Below are 22,931 nucleotides of genomic sequence, written 5' to 3'. Positions count from 1 at the left end.
ATTTATAAGTTTCCCCTAGAATGTACTGTTAGTGACAGACACACATGCGTGATAATGCCCTGAAAGCAGAGGAGGCAGCCACGCCCTCTGCCTGAGATTAGTAATCAGGAGGATGGGTAACTACTCAGGAACAAATATTTACTTAGTGGGGGCAAGAGGGATTCCAAAAGCTTTATGTATGTGAATTTCATTCCATCTTTCTAACTTTCTACGGAGTAGGTACTATACTATTAATCTCATCTTTCAGAAGACGAAAATGGAAGCAAAAAGTGGCTTGGCAACTTGACCTAGGTCACAGGACTCTGGAGAGGCTTAACGGAGATGAGTGTGCACCATCTGGGTTTTGAAGGATGAGCAGGAGTTCGCCAGTGGGCACAGGCCGCTGACAAACAGCACGGTGCCACTGAGCCTCTGAAGCACAAGAGACCCAGTGAAAGCGCAGGAGGTGACGAAAGCCCACGGATGGTGGTGTTGGGGGGCAGCCTCTCCAAAGCCCCCTAAAATCGATCACCATAAGTAAAAAACTTGGGTTGGCTTCGCAGGCAGCTGCCCTTCAGGCCCGTGAGCCCTCCCTCTGCCCGCTTCCAATCAGACTGAGCCCCCGGGAACAGCCCTGCATGCAGGTCCGGGAGCGGCCTCTTCCACTGGCCACACTCAAGCACGGAGGGTGGACTCCACCCCACGGGCCGAGAGTGGCCAGGCCTGAGCCGGAAAGCAGCAGCTGCACGCGGACCCGTGCCGTGTGCGCACCCGCCCTGGCTGACCTGGAATTCCACCCCCTCCTCTCCTTTCCCCTAGGTGCAGACACCGGACCCCGACACGCACACAGTTCATTCTCTGTGAGGATCGTCTTAACTTGCAGCATGCACGATGCCAGTGTGCTTCTTCTAAGACGGCTAGTAGTGATTTAAGGAAAGCAGTGTAGTTGACTGTCAGCTCCGTGAGAATAGCTGCATCACGCTCGGCACGGAAGGCCCCCGGAGTGCCGGACACCCACCCGATGGACTACAGGCCCCGCGAGGCTCAGGTTCCAGCTGATGGTACTCTGCACAGTGTTTTCATGTGAGCAAATGAATCAAATGAACAGAGGAACACCAACGAACAATGTTCTCCACTCCAAACCTCCAAGTCTTACAAGAGCTTTGTTGAGATGTAATTCGTGTACCATAAAAGCCACGCCCATTTAACGCTGCCCGATTCCATGCGTTTTAGCGTATTCGTAGGGTTGTACAACCACCCCCACAATCCGAGGGGGAAATAGTTCATCCCCCCCATCTCCGCCAAAAAATATAATAAACTTACAGCCCTTAGCAGTCACTCCCCACGCTGTCCCCCACCCTCCAGCCTCTGGCAACCATTCACCTTTCTGTCTCCAGAGACTGGCCTATTCGGGACCTATTTCTTAGAACTGGAATCACACACAAAGACTTCTTTCCCTTTCACTCAGCATGACGTTTCCAGGGTTCATCCACGCTGTAACATATGTCAATACGTCCGTTTTTACTGCCAAATAATACTTCATCGTATGGGATATGCCACATTCTAGTTACCCATTCATCAGCTGTTGGGCACTTGGCCTGAGTCTGCTTTTTGGTTAAGATAATGCAGCTGTGGGTGTAAAATCTGGGGACAGATTTTCGTGAGACCATGTTTTCAATTCTCTTGGCTGTATACCTCAGAACTGAACTGCTGGGTCAAATGGCCACTCTGTCTGTAACATTTTGGGGAACTGCCAAATCTAAAGAGTTTGCACCATTTAAAATTCCTACCAGTGACACAGGAGGGTTTCATCGCCCCCAGATCCGCAGCAACACTTGTTGTTTTCTACTCTGTTTGATGTTAGTGGGTATGAAGTTGTATCTCACTGTAGTTTTAACTTGCGGTTTTCTAATGACTAATGATGTTGAGCATCTTCTCATGCGCCTACTGGCCATCCGTATATCTTTGGAGAAGTGTCTGTTCAAATCCTCTATTCATTTTTTTTAATACAGCAAATTCCCACTGGCTGCCTACTTTACATATGGTAATGTAAGTTTCCATGTTCCTCTCCCCATACATCACCCTCTCCTCCCCTCTCCCCAAATCCTCTATTCATTTTTCAATCGGGTTGCCAGTCTGTGTACTGTTGAGGTGTAAGAGTTTTTTTATACATTCTACACTCAGGTCCCCTACCAGATATTTGAAGTGTAAAAGTGTCCTCCGATTCTGTGGTCCTCCTGTCTTTTTATTCAAATCTATTTTTACACTTATCCTTCAGGCACAGGAACAAAAACCTGACTCTTACCTCTTTCATAAGGTATGCAACTTTTATTACAAATGCTCTCTTAAAAGCCACTATCTTTCCCTCATGCTTTTTGATAAGCCAGCCTAAGTACAATGAGGCCCCAGCCATTGCTAAATACCCACCAGATACACCCGGGTAGCAAACTCCTAAATAACAGTGATATTCATCATAGACATTCTGGCATTTCAGAAATTCAAGCCATCTCCCAGAGCCTTATTTTAATGGTTTTACAAAACAAAGAAACACAATGTCACACTATTAATAGATTTAAGAAGCTACATGTGTTTTGTCAACCTATTTTCCTTAAAACCACGCTGACAACAGTCATTAAAACTGAGCCCATGCTAGTATGCTTCTAAATTGTTTCAGCCTTGACACAAGGTCAATGGGAATTAGACTAATGAAGAAATAAAGCAATACTGAAACATTTTCATTTGGGGTCTACTAGACCATATTAACTTCCAGCAAATTAAATGGATGAGTGGTTTGCAACCACCGACATTTGTATTTCACTGTTAGTTCTCCACGCCTCTTGCTCTCTCTGTGCCATTGACCTGAGGGTCTAGCTCTTTGTCAATCTCCCTTCAACCGTGCTTTCCAGGGATTTCAGAATCGGTAATTCCACAGCATACGGTGGCAGAGACTGAGTCAAGCTGGACAGACAGATGTGAGCTCGTGTAATTGAGACGTTCCCATGTGCTGCCTTGAGAGCTGAGGCCTGAGGGACATGCCTTTTCCTTCTTTCACTCTGGGATGTGCAGGCTTGGATGACTCATTTAATGTAAGCGCTTGTTATTTCAGCAAGTAACTTCAATGGCTGATGATGCGTCAACCTTCCTTGGACATCGACTGGATATGGACGGTCACTAAAGATTCTCACATTAAACCTATCCTGACTCCCAAAGGCGCTCAAACTCCAGAGACAATAATCTGAGATGGAGAAAGGGAAGCCACATCATCCACATCCAAATCCCTGCGTCCACATTTGCCCCCATATTATCGGGGTACTTCACTGAGACCATGGATCATTAACTGGGATGCTGTGAAGGCACTGGAGACTTGCTGGAAGGAGCAAGAAGAAGGGTCTAGGAAGCTGAAGCAGTAAGGGATTTTGTTTTAGTCAAGAGTTAAAAGTAGGTGCTGTGTAAAGAGGAATTATACTCTCTTTCACAGGGCTTTCTGTCCAAGCTGCTGATCCTGAATGTCTACCAGGTGAAACTGATTTCATGTGACAAACGTATTCCTGAAGATTTGGGAGTAAATTAACTTTTGATTAAGTCTGATCATGAGCTACCAAGCTCCTACGTAAGTAAACCGGTTCTCAGTTTATTCTCATTGATCCCTGGAAACCGTGCTGATTGCCCCCCATTCCGGTGTTCCTACCCTCCTGTGATTCAAGGTTTTTCCAAGTGTGGTCCTGGACCACCTATCTCTGAGTCACCCGAAATGCCTGTTTAAAACACAAAGCCCTAACCCAGTCCCAATGAAAGGGTTGTCCAGGGACCCTAAAAATCTGTCATTTAAGCACCACTCCCCGATGTCTCCAAGATACACTGGCGTGTTATCTCCAACTTGTCCTTCTTCCACTTTCAAAACTGATCAATACTACGGTCAACCAGTATTCTGATTAGTCAAACATTTCAACTAATTAAGAGGTATTTGAACAGCAATGTGAATGGTGGAAGAGAAGACCTAAGGACGGAGCATCTCCAGGCTCAAGCGTCTGGTGAGGAAATGCCCAGAGAGCAAGACTCAGGCCCGCCCTGGTTCCTACAGCCAAGGATCACAGGTCAAACATTTAAAACCACCTTCAGGAGACCCTTGTGGCTCAGCTGGTAGAGAATCTGCCCGCAATGCAGGAGACCTGGGTTCGATCCCTGGGTTGGGAAGACCCCCTGGAGAAGGGAAAGGCTACCTACTCCAGTATTCTGGCCTAGAGAATTCCATGGACAGTCCACGGGGTCACAAAGAGTCGGACACGACTGTGTGACTTCACTGGTGCCTCGGTTTTCCCATAAGGAGCACAGGTGCACCATCTGCGGCCCTGTGTCTCCCGTAGTGCATTCACTAACATCCTTCCAACGGGACCGAGAGGTGCTCCACAGAAGCTCTGCTGATGGGAGTCCATGGCTACCGATTCATAAACCTCTCCAAGTGGAGAAAGCTGAGAGGGCCAGGGAAGGGAGCTAAGAGACACTCTGTAGATACTAGTCTCAGCTAGCTGAGTAAGTTCTCCCGGCTGGTTCCCCAGGACGAAATGGAGGCCACAGGGCCTTGGGGATCACCCTTGGGCCAGCTGCGGATGCAGCTGAGAACAGCCCCGGGGGGAAACCGGTGTCAGAGGAGGGAGGTCAAAAGCCCTTTGCCAGGATCCGCCTTTTAAGGCATCTCATTTCAGTCTTGCGATATTCATACATTAAGAAATAAAACAGTAAAATAATTTATAAAAAATCAGATGCTGCCTTCCAAAGGTTTCTCTCTCCAAAAATTCCACAGTTGCCAGAGGCTTTTTCTTTTGCCCCAGACTGCTTTTCAAAAGGCCACCTCAGGACAGAGGGGCGGCCCTGACCTCTGGCAGTGCAGTTTTCTTACCCTGTAATTAGGCCTCCGAGGCAATCTATCTGATCTGACCCCTGACAGAAAACCAGAGGACACCAAGAAGCTTATCTATTACGGTTGAGGGTGAAAGACATTTCTATTATGGTTGAGGGTGAAAGACATTTGGTTCTGAAGTCTTTGAAAGTGCCAAGGACCTTCCTTCTATCTATCTATCTATATGTAGAAAACTTTATACAGAAATGTTCTAAATATATATAGATACATCTACCAGCAGACATCCATGTAAAATTAGAGATCCAAAGTAGAAACTCCAGATTCACTGCCACACACACAGATGTACGAATGAAACACCATGTCTGAAGTGCAAGTTATTTGACGGCAAGGAATCCCTCCTCCAGAACCATTTATGTAACGCTGTCATTTAGTCGCTCAGTCCTGTCTGACTTTTTTGCCACCCCATGGACTACAGCCCTCCAGGCTCCTCTCTCCATGGAATTCTCCAGGCAAGAATAATGGAGTGGGTTGCTACTGACTTCTCCAGGGGGTCTTCCAGACCCAGGGGTCAAACCTGCGTCTTCCGTAATGGAAGGCAGTCTCTGTCTCCCACTGAGCCACCAGGGAAGCCCTATGCAACATATGAGTGAGCAAAACTGAACGGAACAACAAAGGCAGAGATTGTCGGTCTTGCTGTGAGCAGAACTTATCACTCAGACACTGAAAATAAACCATGCTATTGCTCCAGGGGGCGATCCCATAGGACTGGGACCAGGACCTTTTGCTGGAGTTTGAGCCCAGATCAGCAGACAAAATGGCATGTTTTTCTTCTGCTTTTCAGAGCTGAAGGAGACATCATAGTCCGAGTAACTTCTCAACGCAACCTTCATCCAGGAGCTATTACCACTTCTTAAAAAACAGTATCTTTCGGTCTATCCATCCAAGGGACTAATATGCAACCATAAAAAGGAATGAAGTACTGGCCCCTCCTACAACAAGAGTGAGCCTCTCATTATGCTAAGTGCAAGAAGCCAGTCACAGAAGACAATGTTATAGAATTCCATTTATATGAAAGTCTGTGACTATTCTAAAAAGTACTGAACTGTGCACTTCAAACGGGTGAAGTTTATGATATGTAAATTATATCTCAGTAATAAAGGTATGAAAAAAATTCTAGATTAAAAAAACACTATCATCTTTAAAGAGCTATAGAAGGACAGGCAACACGGCGGCTGTCTTTTTAAGGTGGCCTACGATGAACTCTGAGCATTGGAAGGGTTAGTCAAGCAACTGTCACGGCTGCAGTGTAACCACGGTGAGACGGCGCAAATGCAGAAGGGAAATATTCCACACCCAAAGTAATAAACTGGGTGAAACACACACGCACACACACACAGGCCACAAAATCAAAACAACACTTAGTTCCCGTACGAGACGTATGTCCCAGCGTCACCACAAGTTTCTCTTATTCTCTTGTTACTTAAAAGATAAGCCCTGGAAAGGGCAGGAACTTGGTTTTTTTTTTTTTTACTCATGACCTTAAGACTGAGCAGAGCTGGAGACAACATAACCTTTAAAGGCAGCAATAAGCATGTTAAGATGCCACAAACACTCCCTGAACTGTGCTCTGTACACCATTGTGGCCCCTAGGAGCTCTGATCGTCCCCCGTCTGCAATGGAAATTGTGGGAGTTGTTCTACAGAAAATCCCTCACAGGCAAACTAGGTTAGCATTCAAATCTTCCATCAGGTGAGCTGAAGAGCAGGTTGCTAGAACTTCACCAATGTTCAAATGAGTGCACGAAGCTCACCAGTGAAGATCGCAGATGAAGCCAGAGGCTGTCAGTCTACCCTGCGTTAACAGCCAAGTTATCTCAGCCCTCTAAAGTAAGGGCTGTGTGATCGCAAGTCGCCGCACTCACCCAGTGCTTGCCACGGTCACAGAGGTGGCAGAGGTGCCGCCAGCAAAGAGACACTCGAACAAAACTGAGTTGTAAACATTTCTGGTAAGCATGCAGATGAGTGTTGTCACTTTCTAAGCAGTCATTCTGGAATGACTTGAGCCTACTTATTCCAAAGAAAGTTGTCTCTGATTAAAAGATTATTTTCAAACCACTTGTGGAACTGGCTTTAGAATGAGAAAGGAAAAACCAGCTCGTCATTTTATAGGCACACTTACATCGAACTGAGCATGGCAGACAGGAAGAGTCCTCTATGAGTGTCTGCTGTGTATATTTAATTACTGGCCACTGTTCAAAATGTTCCAAAGCTGCCTTCGTGGCCTTTGCATCTCAAGACCATGAAGGCAACTTCTAAAACACCAACAATGTTCTGGGAATGAGATCATCACAGTGTTAAGAGTGGTAATTTTCCAACGTAACTGTTTTGCAGACAAGCTTCAACACCTTACTTATTTAGATGGAAGCTGTAACGTTTGTTTGCTTTCAATGTCACGCTTTATTTACATTAAAGATAACAAAATACAAGGTGATATAACTGCTAAATGAATATTACAGGCTGTAAACGCCATGGATATTCAAAGGGAAAGAATATAAACATTGCACTCATTGAAAGAGGGCAAGGCATCGTGCCAAGGACTGAGAATTTAACAGGTTACAGTACAATTTCTGCCTATAAAAAGTTTCAGGTAAAGTTTTTATAAAGAGAGGCTGGAACGCGAACAGAATTCACATTGCTGGAAGGTAGCAGGGAGGACATTCTAAATGGGGGGTGGGGGGCAGGGAGGACAGTGGACTGAAAGAGCCTAAAGGGGATGATAGGCAAATCGGGAGATAAATCAAACTGGAGCTGCGAGAGCTTAAACCCTGAGCTTTCTTTCAACAGGCCAGTGGGTGGATGAGTCACTACCCAACACAAACTAAAGCAAAGTGGCAGCAGACTAGAGCACAGTGTTCCCGAAAGAGAGTCCTCGGCGCCACGCTGCTGTTTGCTCCCATCTCTGGATTTGGCCGCCCACTGGCTTCACAGCTGTGGATTTACCCACTTGGAAAAACAAGCCCTCCTTTGAACAATACCAACCAACATCACTACCCCTGACCTGAAATTAGACAACAAATATACATACTCCAGCATCTGAGACCATGGATTCATCAAACGCAGAGACTGTGTATTACGGCATACTGGCCCAGTGAGCAGTGTCACAGCGGGTATTCCAGTAAGTAACAGATTCTAAAGTTAATGCTGAAAAACACTGAGACATTATTGTCCAAGACCCCCAGCAGGGCTAAAATTAAGACTGGCAACACCACGTTCTGCAGAGGACGCAGAGTTCCTGGAACGCTTCTGCACCGCTGGTGTGAGAGTCAGATGGTACAACCACTCCAGAAAACAGTTGAGCAGTTTCTAAAAAAACTTAAGCTTACCCAATGACCCGACAATTAAACCCAGAAGTATTTACCCAAGAGAAAGAAGCACATGAGTCCACAAAAAGGCTTGTATCAAAATGTTTGGAGGCTGAGCCACAAGGTGAATACGCTGGAAACCACCGAACTGTGCCCTAAAAACGGCTAAAATAACAGATTTCACGTTATGTATCTTTTTACCACAGGGGGAAAAAAATGTTTAGAGCACCTTTATTCAAAGTGGTAAAAACTTGGAAACAAGGCAAATGTCCCCCTCAACCTTAAGAGAGAAGCGAATTGTTATATACTCATGTAACAGACTACAGCCAGGCAATCCCAAAGAAGAGACCCCTGACCTGGGCAAGGACGTGGATGACTCTCAGAAATACCATGCTGAGCACCAGAAGCTGGAACCAAATGATTCTATTTACATGAAGCCAAAGAGCAGGCAACACTACCAATAATTTACAACCACCCAGTCAAAACAGTGGTTTCCTCCAGCAGGGGCTGGGGGGTGCGGGTATTGCCTGGCAAAGAGGCAAGAAGGGACTTCTGTGATGATGGAAATGTTCTGTCTTCATCTGGGTGGTAGTTACAAAAGGTATAAACACAGGGGAAAAATTCATGAAGCCATGCCCTCAAAATTTCACCATAATTATGTCTCAATGTCAACAAAAGAAAGAAAACCAAAGAGGTGGGACCCTCCAGTCCATGGCCCATATTAAGTCCAAGACCAGCCTTTTGTCTAGCCCTCCCCAAATACTCTGCTATCACAAAATAAGAGCTCACAATAAAAATTCCCCTGGGGTCTTGTAGGACCTGTCCCAGACAGGGCAATATCTTTAAAGCTATGACTAGAGCGGTTTAAAGAAAAACATACAACTAATCCTTTGATTACCTAGGCTTTTTTTTAATTCACTGAATTTTTGTCATTCTAAATATATATTTTATTCCTATTAGGACCCAAATCTAACCATTTGGGGTTCAAGTTGATAATGCTGCAATAAACACTAGGTCCCAATACAGTAGGTACGATTGAGTGAGACAGTCTGGCTGTCTCAGAGTTATGACCAGAGTTAACAGCAGGAAGAAGACCTCACACTTCTAGGATCCCAAAGGAAATAATTCTCAAGTTTCCTCAACATACGTTTAAGTCCCTCACAAGACAATGAGGGAAACATCATCCACTCAAAGTCTGAAAATGAACCCAGTCCCTTTTTAAGAATGGATAAAACTATCATAAACCGTTAAGTCAGCTAAGAGACGTCAACCTGTAACCACCACACTTTTTCATAATCTGTAATTATCTTCTTTATTTACGTCTTCATTGTTTGCCTCTCATCTCCATGGTTAAGCTTCAAAATCTCAGCTATGTCCCCAGTACATAAAACAGCACCTGGCAGGTAACTGGTATTAAATATTTTCCCCAGCGATGATCAGTTCACTTCATAGACCAAAGTGAAGTAACTAGAAAACAAGATGAGTTGAGGAAGTCATTTCCAAGCAACCGGCCTACTTCAAAATGTTTCTCTTAAGAAACTGAGTCTTAAAGATCTCCCCTCAACCAAACCTTCATACCCCTTCTTGGTCCTGGTATCTCTCCTTCCCCTAAGAGTAACTTGCTAGGAACTGACAAACTCATTCATCTCAGCCATTAACTGAGCATCCCAGGGCTGATCACACAACTGCAATGTTTCCTGATCCGTAATGAAAAGACAGTGGAGTCAATTCTCACCGAGGCAGACACCACAGTGCTTGGTGTTGAGGACAGAGATGAAAGGCGACTGGAGCAGGTGGGATGTCAGCCAGAGGCGGCGGCTCACTCAGAGGATGGGGTGCGCATATCTGGACCACAGGTGCGGCCTGGGGGCTGGCGGGCGATGGACGAGGGGAGGACGAGGCTGGAGGGCACAGTGAGGGACCCACGCGGGGCCAGAGGGACCACAGGTAGAGGCGGGGCCGGCGGGGCCGTTTCCCCAGTGATAATGCAGTCAACCGTCGGAGGCCAGGCTAAGGGAAGGGTTCCCAGGACTTCAGCGACTTCTTCCTCCTCCGGTCTCTCTTCCTCAGTGACCACTTTTATTCTCTATCCCGAGTCTCGATCTCAGCAGCGGCCCGCTCCTCTGAGATCTAGACCCATATACTCATTTCAAGGTCCTTCAAACTAAACATACTTGAGACTACACTCGGGAATCTCAGTCTCGCCCCAGAACCCAGCGTTCGCCTGGGGTTCCCTCTCTCTGCAAGTGGCACCACCGTCCCTCCAGCTGGAGATGCCAGAGGCTGGGGTCAGGCTGGGGCAGCCTCCTGTCCTCCCCACTCCCTGCCTGCTCCCCTGCTCCCATCCAGAACCACGTCCCCTCAGCCTTCTCTCCAAGCCCCAGATCCACTCCCCCCTCACCTCCATCTCCACCCCTGCAGCGACTCAGGTCACCACCAGCCCTTGCCCAAACCACTGCAGGGTCACGCCCTCTCCTGCTTCTCCTGTTTCCTTCCAATTCGTCCTCAAGCCACACACAAACCTTTCTCAGACCGCCTCCTCTCATCCACCCTCCTACCCATGCCCAGGAGCACACAGCCCTGCTGCTGCCTTGCGCAGCACCCCATTCCTGCTGGGGTGGGGATGTGGCATGCCTTTGAGCCAAGGGATGAAAAAATGTAAAGACGATGGAAGGAGTCAGCAGCACAGACAGACTCAAACTAAGGACTAAAAGGTGTCCCCGGGACGTGCCGCCAGGACGGCGCTGTGTGCCCTTGTCCGGCAGGACGTCAGCGGAGTGGCGGGAACAGAAATCAGGTGTCAGCGGCTAAGGAGCGGATGGACAGAACACCGACCTTCTCCCCCCCGTAACGTGGATGGCAAGGAGAAGGTCTAACAGAGAGGAAGAGAACACAAGGTTTGGGGGCGGGTTTGGGCTGCTTGTTTTAAAGTTGGGAGAGACCTGAGTGTGAGCACATGACGAAGAGGGAGACCCAGGAGAGGAAGAAAGAAAGGGGGACCAGGAAAGACACCCATCACTGAGACGTCCCTGAGGCCAGACGGTGGAGACTTGTGAGCAGGAACAGCCGGATGGAGTTGGATCCCAAAGAGCCTGCGGGCGGGAAAGCCAAGGAGTCGTGCTGGTCCCTCTGCTTTCTCCTTAAAGTGTCTAGGGTTCCTTCGCCTCTGCAGGAAAGCTCCCTCCCATTCTGTTAGACACAATATAAAACCACAAACACCATACACACGTGTGTGTGGATTTTATCTATTTATACATGTCTTTTACATGGGCTTCCCTGGTGGCTCAGCGGTAAAGAATCTGCCTGCAATGAGGGAGTCCTGGGTTCGATCCCTGGGTGGGGAAGATCCCCTGGAGAAGAGAACGGCTACCCTCTCCAGTATTCTTGCCTGCAGAATCCCATGGACAGAGGAGCCTAGTGAGCTACAGTCCATGGGGTCTCAAAAAGAGCTGGACACGACTGAATGACTTTCACTCATGTTTTATAGATACACACACACGTAAGTAATGTGTTGTATTTAACATTGGACACCAGGAGTTATACTAATCCTGGGATTCTATTTCACTCCACTCCCTCTCCCCTCTTCCTTCCTCCCCCTCTTTATTGATATAAAGCCTCCAACAGAAAAAGGGTTCCACCATCATCTCCAGTACCTGCCTATAACTGTGCCCAGTTGGGAGTTCTGCAGAGCGGTGCTCAAAAACCTCACACAGGTTTTAGACGAAGAACAACTGCTGTTTTCCGTCCCTCTTACCCTCCGCTCAACAGAACGTCAAGCCTGGCACAGCTATTACACATTCCTTGAAGAAGTGCCCGAGTCACTCTCCTCGGTGATTGCAAGCACTGGCAAAGAGGTCAGTGCTTTTCCTCGGGGAGATAAAACAAGGGTTCTCTGCGGGGTCAGCCCATCATTTTTACCAGTGGCTCACCGGAAAAACAACAGCTTAAAAGGACACACACTGTAAGAAAGGGAGAGAAAAGGGGTACAGGAGAAAGCTGCGGACGATGACATGGACGTTGAGGTTAGTCCCTTGTCCCTTTAATCGGGCTGCCACCTAAGGGAAGATGTGCTCGTTTCCAGAGAGGGGAGGAGGCGGACATCCAGAGCGGGGCACTCATCAGCTGTTCTCAGGGCAGCGGCGGGCTGGGTCCAGCTGGAGCGGGAGCCCGCTCCAGCGCTTGGCAGCACACATCTGCATCGGGCCATTAAATTCTGGAATTCGCTCTATTAAAATCAAATCATTAGCCAAGAAGAATTAACAGGCAACTATTTTCATGCAAAGCAGACACAAACCGAACAAGAGCGATCCATATGGGTGATCCTTCACTCACCGTTTCAGACGGTGCATAAGGCGGCCCACGACTGTTTCAGCCCTTGGTTGCTCACTGGCAGCCCTGTCTATACAATGTCGAGCATTGTCTGAGCGCTGGAACAATGTAAGCTTTTCGCTGTTTATCTGAAAGTCCCTGGATCACCATCCCGAGAAACCTGGCACTGCGACAAAGCTGACTTGTGACAGGTCTCAGCCCTTTAAGCAAATTGCTTATTAATTAACGCAGGACCAAAGTTTCTGCTTGGGTCCTAATTAAGCTACGCACCTCCAGAAGTGCCCCTGCCTGCTCTGCGCTCTCTGAAACCGGGCAGAATTTCTCCGACATGCAGTTTTCCCTGACACAGAGATGGTGGAGGGTTTTAACAGGTGGTGAACACTGTGACCAAAATACTGGCTGAAGAAAAAAAAACAGTTCAGGCCAAGGCGTCACCAGGTCTACTAACAGCGGAGAAACAGGGGAGTGAGGAGGGCGGAGGGAACCTCTGTGGATATTCCAGCGTGAGGCGCCCCTCACCCGCCCGGGAGAAGAAAACCTCTTAGGACATGGCCACTTACTTTAGAAGACCTCATACACAAGACACAAGAGAAGAATTACAGGAGAATGCTGAAAAAAAAAAAGACAAAACTAAGCTCATCTGTTTGGAATGGCGCAGACAGGTAGTTAAAAGCATGAAGTAAAGCAAGTGATAATTGTGATGACCTCTTGGGGTCAGGAGAAATAGTGCCTGGGAGAGAACTTGATGGAGGCGACTCAGTTTCTTCACCTGGTGATCATGACAAGGTTGGTTATTTTTTTTTAACTATAAACTACACACGTTTCATGTACTTTCAGGTGTATATGTTTCATAATAAAGTGTTAAGAGAGAAACACAGAGAGGCAGAGACAGAGCAATACGGAGAGACAGCCAGACACACACACAGAAAGATCAGCCCGGAGACCGAACACATTCCTCAGCAGAGCAGAAACATTCCACACGTGTTTATGAGAATGGATGCTGGGTGAGAAAGCACAGCACTGAGGCTTCTCGACTCACTCACTAAATATACTTGTTTGTTATGTTTACAGACGTCTTTGCAAACAGATGGGGGTGAAATGTTAAGAGTTCGGAAAGATCATATAAATAGCCACAAATTAAAGACAACTTTAAGAAGAGATTTTCTATTTTATTTAGCATAAATAAACATTCTTTCAACGGGTAGTGATTCACGTGGTTAGGCTTAAAACATATCCTGTATACAATATCCTGAAACTAAAACAATCTACAGAATTCTAAGAAAGAAAGAAAAAGGGAGGGGGGAAAAGGCAGAATCAGAAAGCAAACTGATGGAAACAATCCCTTAAAACTCAGGAGAACGTGTAACATTTGGGAAGGCAGAGAGGAAGACAGCAAAAGAGAAAACAAAATTTTCAAACTCTGCTTTGAAAATAAAGTCGGTTAAGTTTTTTTTTGGGGGGGAGAGGAGAAGGATATATGAGTTTATTAAAAAATAAAAGAGGGACGGGGGGACTATTTTGTGAGACAAAAGTGCCCTTGATGAGCAAGACTGCAGCTCAGCTCCAGTCAGAGCTCAGTATATATACAGAGACCACACAGTATAAACCGTCACGGAATAAACATTCAGATACGCAGAGATCAAACAGATAGGGTCAGAAACAAGCCCTGGTAAGACTGGTTTTATATCCTTGTGTACATGGAGAGGTGCTAAACCTGGATCCGATTTCTTCAGGACACAGCCCACTTTTCTACAACGTCCTCACAGCAAAGAGCAGAACTGAGGAGGAGAGCTTTCGAATCTTTCTTATCTTACAGCGCATTTTTTCTTTTTTTTAAATCTGCCTTCACGCCCGACGAATCCAAACACCCTGTAGGAACTGAAGGCCTGCAGACAATAGGGAAGGAAGGAGGGAGGGAGGAAGAGAAATCCGCCTTCCAAAACAAAGCTTGTGCGGGTTCCAAGAAACAGCCAAGCACAATAATCCTTCCAGAAGGGGGCAGGGCGAGGGGAGCTGGGAGGAAGAGGGGTGGTCACCCCTTCCCCCCCAAACTGTAATCAGAAGGAGGCCCAACTGCCCAGACCCTGGCCAGCGAGCTCCGGGGCTCACCTGGGCTGGTCTCCTTAGCCAAGCTCCTCCCAGCCCCCCCGGCCCTCCCGTCCTCCCCTCTCCCTCACCCCTGACCCTCGTTTACAAAGTAAAAGCTACAGGAGAACGAATGTCCACAGCAAAACAGCTGCAGATGTCCCACCTCTGAACACACCCCGGGTGAAGGCGCTGAAACTCGGGGCTGGGGACGAACCCAGCCCCTGCCCATCAGCTCTGCTCTGTGCCCCTTCCCGCTGACTGTTATCCCACGCTCCTAAGTTTCCCGATGCCTCTGAGTCCATTAGACAAAGAACAATGGAAGCAGGACTCCATGAAACTGCTGCTGGTTAGGCTGGCAGAAAACAAAACAAACCCAGCGGTCGCCCGGCCCTGGGACTCTGCTCACACCCCCAAGCAGGGTCTCTGACTCGACTCCACCACCCGAGCTGCCACGTTTTCCTTTCAATTCCGGCAAATTACCTTAAATGCAGCCTGTGATGAAACCAGGGATAATTATGTTCTGAAACAACGAACAGCTTAAGAAAGTTCAGGAACTTAGAATGAATGCTCTTCTCTTCAGCTTCCAGAATGTCTCAAGATGCAATCTAGTCTTGCTTTCTCCCAATATAAATCACACCATTAAATTAAAAGGGGGGGGAGAATTCCTCTACCAAATTACACCCTAATGGCTCTTAACCCATAATTAAAGTATCACTAACAGCAGCGTAAAGCCACGGCCAACCATGAGCACATTTATTAGGACCTGAGCTTTCAGCACCGAGTAATTATGTAAATAGAACCTCCAGCCATCTTGAGAAGAGTCCATGGTCAACCAGCTCCCTGTTCCCTTGAGGACACTTTGGGAACTGGCATCTACACAGGGCCTCCCTTGAATGGCTGGGAAATAAAAGTGGAGCAAAGCTCTGTGCCAGGGTCGCAAGCAGGGGCCAATGCCGACGGGGCGCCTCGCCTGGAGCCCCGGTTCCCACCTTCCCTGACGAAGGCGACGGGGAGGGGGGACAGCGGACCCAGAGCAGCAACCAGCTTTGGAGCAAGGAGAAACCCAGGTCGGACTCAACCTGTTCATCATGCCCCAAAAGATGCTGTCCGTGTGCGGCGGACTGTGACGGTCCCCCAGGACAGACCGCGCGCCCTCACATCAAGAGGGGCACGAGTGACTAACAGGAGGCGCCACAGAGTTTTGGAGGCAGGTATAGAAGAAGAACAGACCAGTCAAAGCCACTGGCTGGATCGCTCCTCCATTCAATTCTGCTACAAACTTGCAGACCGCTCTGGACCTCAGCTTCCTTGGTGAAAATAAGGCAAATGGATTAGCAACATCTAAGGCCCTGGGCAGCCCTGGCAATAATTAGATAATTAAAGAATGCGAGACAGTACACAATTAAGTGCTGAATTATACAGTAGCGACCACAACTGCTGATGGAGAGATTTTGTGGCGTTTTGAGCCCGTCGATTCCCGAGAGCCACGGGCCACACCAGGCGCCTTGCCAGGACTCGGGATTATGACAGCGGTGACGGTGACAAAGCCCTGCCTTCAGGAGGCTTTCAATCTACGAGTGGTGCATTCTCAGGAGTTCAGAGGGGAAAAAAATGAAGGCTGCTTTTCACAGAGATAGAGGCCAGACGGGGATTCAATGGGTATAATTTGAACATACAGTAGGAAGGGTGACAAATGATGAACTGGGTAACTGTTGAAGACTTCAGTAATAAACCAGAGCTTTTTGAAAAGACACATTAATACCCAAGCCTAGTGTGCTTACTGGCTTATCACCAAGGAAGGTAGTTTCCAGAAGTTAGGCACAAGCAGATTATCCCTGCCTTATGACAATCAATGTCTCCTATCCCAACAGGCCCCCACCCAGACCTACTGTTTGTGGTTCATTTTTTTCCCCTAATTCTCTTTGTAATTATGCTTGCAGATCTCTCTGGTACAAGTCAGGTGCCAAGGAGCAGATCCCAAGCAGAGGGTCCTTATCCAAGCTATCTGGATAACACCCAGAAAGCGGGATTTTAGGAAGACCGTGTATGCTATGACACAACTGGCTAAACCGGACCTGTGTGTGTGTAAATTGCTAGAGGTTGAGGAAAGATGGTACAGACACATGGCTTATTCTGTGGAGTACAACGCTATGACAACTAAGAAAAGAGTACAGCCGACCCAGGCAACAGTGAGCGACTAACCCTTTTTTTAACTAAAAACTTTAAAAATTGAATCTGTCCAAGTTTCAAGAGACGTGAAACCTGCCTGGGCTCTAAGTGAAATCAAACACTGCCCACCAACTGTACATTCCATTTTCCAAATAACTTCCCTGGAACGCAGATGGGTTTAAAACGAATATTCTCAAAGTACTGGATTTAGAAGGAACAATACTATTCCGGTTTTTCTTACTCCAGGGGAAAAAAAAAAAAACAACCTCTCTTCAAAGATGTATGCCCATCTTCTAAACACGCTTTTGGGTTCAGAGCAGATGTGTGCAGTGTTTATGCTGAGCAAACCACTAGGACATAAACAACCCACTATAAACGCCACTCAGATTTTGCTGTGCGTCTCTTCATTTCCTGTGTATTTATTTCGGTGTTAAAATAATGTTAACTTTCATAATAAGGAAAACAGCAGCAGATGTTCAAACCAAACAGACTACACAGCACATCATCCCACGTATCTACTCAACTTTCGAAGCAAAGCTTCTTCCTCCTAATTAAGGAGGGTCCCAGGAGACCACTCTTGAGTAGGGTGTATCCACTACACCACAGAGCAACCTGGACCCACTTTCTGTAAACTTTCCCTCACCACCTGCAGATACAAAAAAAATAATAATAATGTGCTATCAATTTCCTAATAATCCCTATCGTCCTTTCCTAGGCTGATTATTTTGCTTTGTATTGTTTTGAAAATATCCTGTTACTCAATGACAAAGACAACCCCATAGAAAGTACCCGTAAAAGTTTTCCATTTCTTGTTCACCAAAAAAAGAAAAAAATTCTTTTACACTGACAGCAAGTTACTTTCACGGGAAACAAGCCGCATCACTTGCTGCTTAGACCACTCTGAACATGTCTGCCTTTTAAATGAGGGACTTTAGAAGCAGGATAATACCTAAAACAGCAGATTCAAAGGAAGCAATTTACCAAAATTCACTTGCCTTGTACAAGTAGGATTAAAAGAAACCAAAAACCACAAAAAGAGGCAACTTTAAATATAAGTTTATCCAATAAAGTAAAAACAAAAACAATGAATTTTTTTTCCTTTGAAGGGGAAAGGGTAACTTTTCGAGTGCGCTTAGGCAACAGGCCCAAAGTTTTTTTTTTTTTTTTTTTTAAACATGGAAAACACAAGTGGATCAGGTCGCCCTCCCGAGTTTCTTCCATGTTTTCTTTTTCCAGAGAAATTCTCAGTTTCACTATAGGACGAAACATGGAAACTTCTCCTGCTGCATCAGGTTTGTATGTGGTTACAAAAAGAAAAAAAACACTTCCCCTGCTGCGCAGAATTCCCCCAGAGTGTCTCTGACTACTCAACACTCAGACCATTACCACGTTTTCAAATCGCACGTAGATAATGTTCCAGGAGATTAAGAAATCGCATTTTCTCTTCTTACTACTAACAGAGACAGCTTGAAATACTACCCAGCAGTGGGGAAACACCTCATAGTTTAGTAGGAGGTAATAAACAATAAGAATTCAGAGGGTTTCTGTTTTGTTTTTTTTTAATTTAGCTTACTGGTTGGTGGGTTGTGCAATCGCTTGCTTCCACAAGGGAATGGAGTGTGGAGGGAACATCCCTCAATGTCAGAACCCTCCTGGAGCTGTACAGGAAATGGGAATTCAGACAAAGAGCCAGTCTGTGCTCCGTGACATGGGTGCCCTTCCGGGCCCCCGAAATGAATAGAAGAAGAAAAAAAAAAACTTCATTGTTTGGGACGATTGCTCCCCAACACAAAAATTCACTGTAACTTTCTGTTCCCCTCTATATGCACATCCAAAGCGCTTATTGGCTGTAGGAATACAACAGGAATATTGTACAGTAGGTGGTGTATGTTTAGGTATCAGAGCAAAAAAAACAAAAAAAGGAGAAAGAAAATCCGACATGTTTTAACTTTTTGCTTAGGTCCTAGAAGTTCTTCCTTTAAAGAAAACACCAACAGACATCCAAAAAAAAAAAAAAAAGAAACAAACACATCTTTCAAGAGTTTAAAGTGTGAGGAGTCGCGAGGAAAAGGCCAAGTTTTTAACAATGTATATATTTCACCGCCTCCCGCCCCCCAGCCCTCTCCAATGTAACCCCTGAAGCCTAAGAGACACAAACAGCAAACTGTACGGAGGAAAGCACCGCTTGGCTTCCAGAGCACCCCGAAAGTCCCAAGAAATGAGAACAAAACGCACAGAAGGCGATCGGAACCGGGAGAGGAGGAGTGGCCGTGCCCCAAAACCAACAGGGCGGCAGTTTCTAGAAGGGACGGTCTCTACCTTCGTAGCACAGAATGCCGATATTGTTGTTCATGTTGTCCAAGTACTGGTAGTTCAACAGGTCCATCTTCATAAATAGCATTGATCGGGCTAGCACAGAAAACCAGCTCTTTGCTTGCGCCCCCCGGAAAAAAAAAATACAGTTTCCAAAGTCAACTACGGCTGAGGAGCTCCCGGCTCTCCTCTTTAAGAAACTTCACAGAAGACGGAGGCCCGGCCTCGGATCAAAACAAAGTCAGTAAAAGTCTTAAAAAAAAAAAAAAGACACAGGCACACCAAATCTAACTTGCAGAAAGAAAACCCTTCGAGGGCGTCCTGGATCGTCAATCCAGCATTTAAAAAAAAAGAAAAGAAAAATGGTTTTCAGAAGCCTAACGTACGGGGGTGTCTTGCAGCGGAGAGCCGGGCGAGGAGGGGCAGCCCGCGGCCCATCTCCCAGGACAAAGCCGCGCTCGCGCCGCTCACAGCCCGCTGCGAGTCCGCCGCGCCGACACGCCGGCTATGCCTGGAATGACTCGAATGCGCACGGCCGGCCTCCTCCCGGCGCGCGGAGCATGCTCACTGGCATCCCCGGGGCGCCGCGAGGGGCAGGATGCGCTCTGCACAGGCTCCGGCTCTAAATGGAGCGAGTGTTTGCAAGGCAGACCGAGAGGAGGTGGGGGCCCGGGGCGGGCGGGGGGTGGGGGGGTCCCCGCACTCGGAGGGGCCCAGGGCCGAACGGCTCTGGACAGGAAGCGGCTTTGCAACACCGGGGGAGGGAAGAGAAAACCCAGGAAGTCGCCTTTTTTTTTTTTTTTTCCAGGAGCCGGGTTAAAAAAAAAAGTCAGAAATCCATCATGGAAGCAAAACTTCCGTGGAATTTAACTCTGCTGCCGCTGCACTTTTGGGTTTCAGGAACCCAAACGGCTTTGCTGTGTTACGCCGTCCACGCTTTTTTTTTTTTTCCTTTATCTTTTTCTTTTTTCTTTCCTTCTCTTTTAAAAGTTGTTTTACAACTTTGCATTTACACTTTACATATAACTTCTCTCATAACCATCATAACAGCTCACATAAACAGGCCAGGGGTGGTATCACCTTTTTACAGCACCGGAAACTGGGGCTCAGAGGGATTAAATAATGGTCTATGGCTCCCAAAATAGTTGGTAGAACTACTTGTAGAGTGTTTTATTCCCTAATATTATAACCTTCTAAAACACAAGAAGGTGGGGAGAGAGAGAGAGTGAAAGAGTTTAAGGAAGTTAAGACTTTAGATCCAAAATAGAAAGCCTAAGGGACATAATGGGTAGGAGGGGTGAAAATTATTTTTATTTTGCACGTAACAAAGCTGTTCCATCTGTGTATCAGAGGCTGAGTATCATGCTGCCATGTCGTTCTGTCTTGGTAGGACCTGGACCTTAAATGTCACGTTCCAACATACAGACAAGTGATGCCCAAAAGCTGTTTACTGAATCAGTAAATCACTGAATGTTCAGAATCTTCAGCACATGAAGGTCATGCTAGCAAAATAAAGGGAAAAAAAGTTTTCTCTCTGGAGATGGCAGCTAGCTTTTGGCACTATGAACAGGCTAGTAAGTCACCACGAGAAGTGTTTCTGTACTAATATTACCATATGCTGTTTGGAGATTTAGAAAATATCAAGGGATATGCTATATTGTAGTCCCAGACCGAACACTGTAATACTCTAAAATAAGAATTGAATAGGTAATTTCAACAGCTTGTATGTTAAAAGATTAGCAACAGCTGCACTCTAGGTAACAGGCATGTTTATGACAAGTTATGCTAATTGATCCTTATTTGGAGAGGAATAGGACACCCAATAGAGTCATTGCTGTTGCAACAGTAGCAACTGGAACAGCAGCAGGTGAAGCAGGCCGCAGGGGAACCAACACCCCACCAGCTTTAGTTTATCAGGCTATTTCTCTGCGCTAGATTATACAGTCCAGGATCTGAAAAACAGGCACACCATCAACTGTGATTAAAACACTTGATGGGACTTAATGGAGAGGGTCAGAAGAAAACTCTTGGAGCCTCTAATACACACATCTGATTTATATTATTGTACTTAATACCTTTAGGTGCAGAGTTGGGTTCCACTGACAGTTTTTGTTTGGATGCAACTATGCAGGTGATTCTGGAGAACAATTATGGTACTACACTCTTTGACGTCAGTTCTCAACCCCACACGAGAGAAAGCTGACCGGCACCTGACAATCAGGGCAGAGCTTTCAGAAGTCCTGATGCCGAGGGTGCAGCCCAAAATAATCTGAGGAGCTGGGGCCCAGCACTGGGGTTGCTTGTAAAGAGTCCGAGGCGGTTCTGTCATGCGGTTGAGAACCACCACTTTTATCTCAAAGGGAAAAAAAAAAAATCACCTGCCTTCAGATACTTCGATTTAGATACTTCATTTTATACGCTTATTTTGAGAAGAAAAGTTTTCATTTTAAACTACGATGATTGAACCAGATTCAAACAGTCCAGTGGTAAAGATATGAGTAAAATATTTAGCAACTTCGCTTTAATGATTCGGTGTCACTGACAATGTGGTCTCAGTCTCCAAGAGGCAAGCACTCATGTGGACACAGGCCCGCAAGTGCACCTTGACCTGTGTTTGGAATAATGAGCCATGGGAAAAAAACAAAAACATCCCCAGTCTTCATCGTGTGTGTTCCACGGACCTGGATGCCAGTGTGGCCCTGCTCAGAGAAACACAGCAAAGGTGGGGAGCAGGCAGAAACCTCTGCAGCAATCCGGCAGAGCCACCTTGCTTCCTGCGCATCTTCCAGTCTGAGAAGCTCCATGCTGAGGGCGGCGGTCATGCCTGCCGGTTCCACAGGGCAGGCAGTCCCCTGCGCCTGACCCTGTCCCATCCCAGCTCCCCATGCCTTCCACCTTCCGCTTCAAGCGTGGAACTACCCACAGTGACACTCAAAGCCCGTGTTATTTGTGAAAGGCTCTTCCCGCCTGTCTGCCAGCACACACCTGTTCTTCCCTCCAGACGTGGCACACCCCTCTTCTGTCCTGCAGGACCCCTGTCCTTCCAAGTCCTCACTCTCCGCTGTCTGCAATCACATGCCCACAGACATGCTTCCATCCAAACCAAGCCTCAGTCAGTTCAGTTCAGTCGCTCAGTCGTGTCCGACTCTCCGCGACCCCATGAATCACAGCACGCCAGGCCTCCCTGTCCATCACCAACTCCCGGAGTTCACTCAAACTCATGTCCATCGAGTCGGTGATGCCATCCAGCCATCTCAGTCTCCGTCGTCCCCTTCTCCTCCTGCCCCCAACCTTTCCCAGCATCAGAGTCTTTTCCAGTGAGTCAACTCGTCACATGAGGTGGCCAAAGTACTGCAGTTTCAGCTTTAGCATCAGTCCTTCCAATGAACACCCAGGACTGATCTCCTTTAGAATGGACTGGTTGGATCTCCTTGCAGTCCAAGGGACTCTCAAGAGTCTTCTCCAACACCACAGTTCAAAAGCATCAATTCTTCGGCGATCAGCTTTCTTCACAGTCCAACTCTCACATCCATACGTGACCACGGGAAAAACCAAGCCTAGGCTTTAGAGACCAGGGCCATGCCTTCTGCATCTACGCACAGCTGCTCGTGGAGGAGTCTGGCACATGGCAGCCCTCGATAAATACATCTGAAAGGCAGACCCTCCTTCTTACTCCCTACTCCCAGCGCACACTGGGTCATCTAAGTCAACAATTCTCAGACTGGGGTCTGTCAGCATCTACCTGGGACAAGTCCTCGGATCTGAGGAACACTCACCTAGATTCTGGTCAGGCTTCAGGTTATGGTCAACTCATCCATTAAGAAATCCGAGCAC

At 47.0% G+C, this 22,931-nt stretch overlaps 1 protein-coding gene across 5 annotated transcripts in view; it reads right to left on the bottom strand.

The window, feature by feature from the left end:
• Positions 1-22,931, bottom strand: part of VGLL4 (vestigial like family member 4) — a 154,884-nt gene that overhangs the window by 52,558 nt on the left and 79,395 nt on the right. Inside the window, exon 1 of one of the 5 annotated variants that reach the window (XM_055413591.2) lies at positions 19,104-19,716. The exons of 2 other annotated variants lie outside the window; for them this stretch is intronic. In XM_055413591.2, the coding sequence (XP_055269566.1) occupies positions 19,104-19,185 (82 nt within the window). In that variant the 5' untranslated portion in view covers positions 19,186-19,716. Of the gene's footprint in view, positions 1-12,530; positions 13,163-19,019; positions 19,717-22,931 lie in introns of those variants that run through there. 2 more of the 5 variants (XM_088831930.1, XM_088831931.1) reach the window with 2 other exon arrangements.

This window comes from Moschus berezovskii, chromosome 24 (assembly GCF_049115385.1).
Source record: "Moschus berezovskii isolate FMDL1 chromosome 24, NW_MosBer_1.0, whole genome shotgun sequence".
NCBI lineage: Eukaryota > Metazoa > Chordata > Mammalia > Artiodactyla > Moschidae > Moschus > Moschus berezovskii.
Note: the sequence above shows the minus strand (reverse complement) of the source record. Positions and strands in the feature narration are given on the sequence as shown.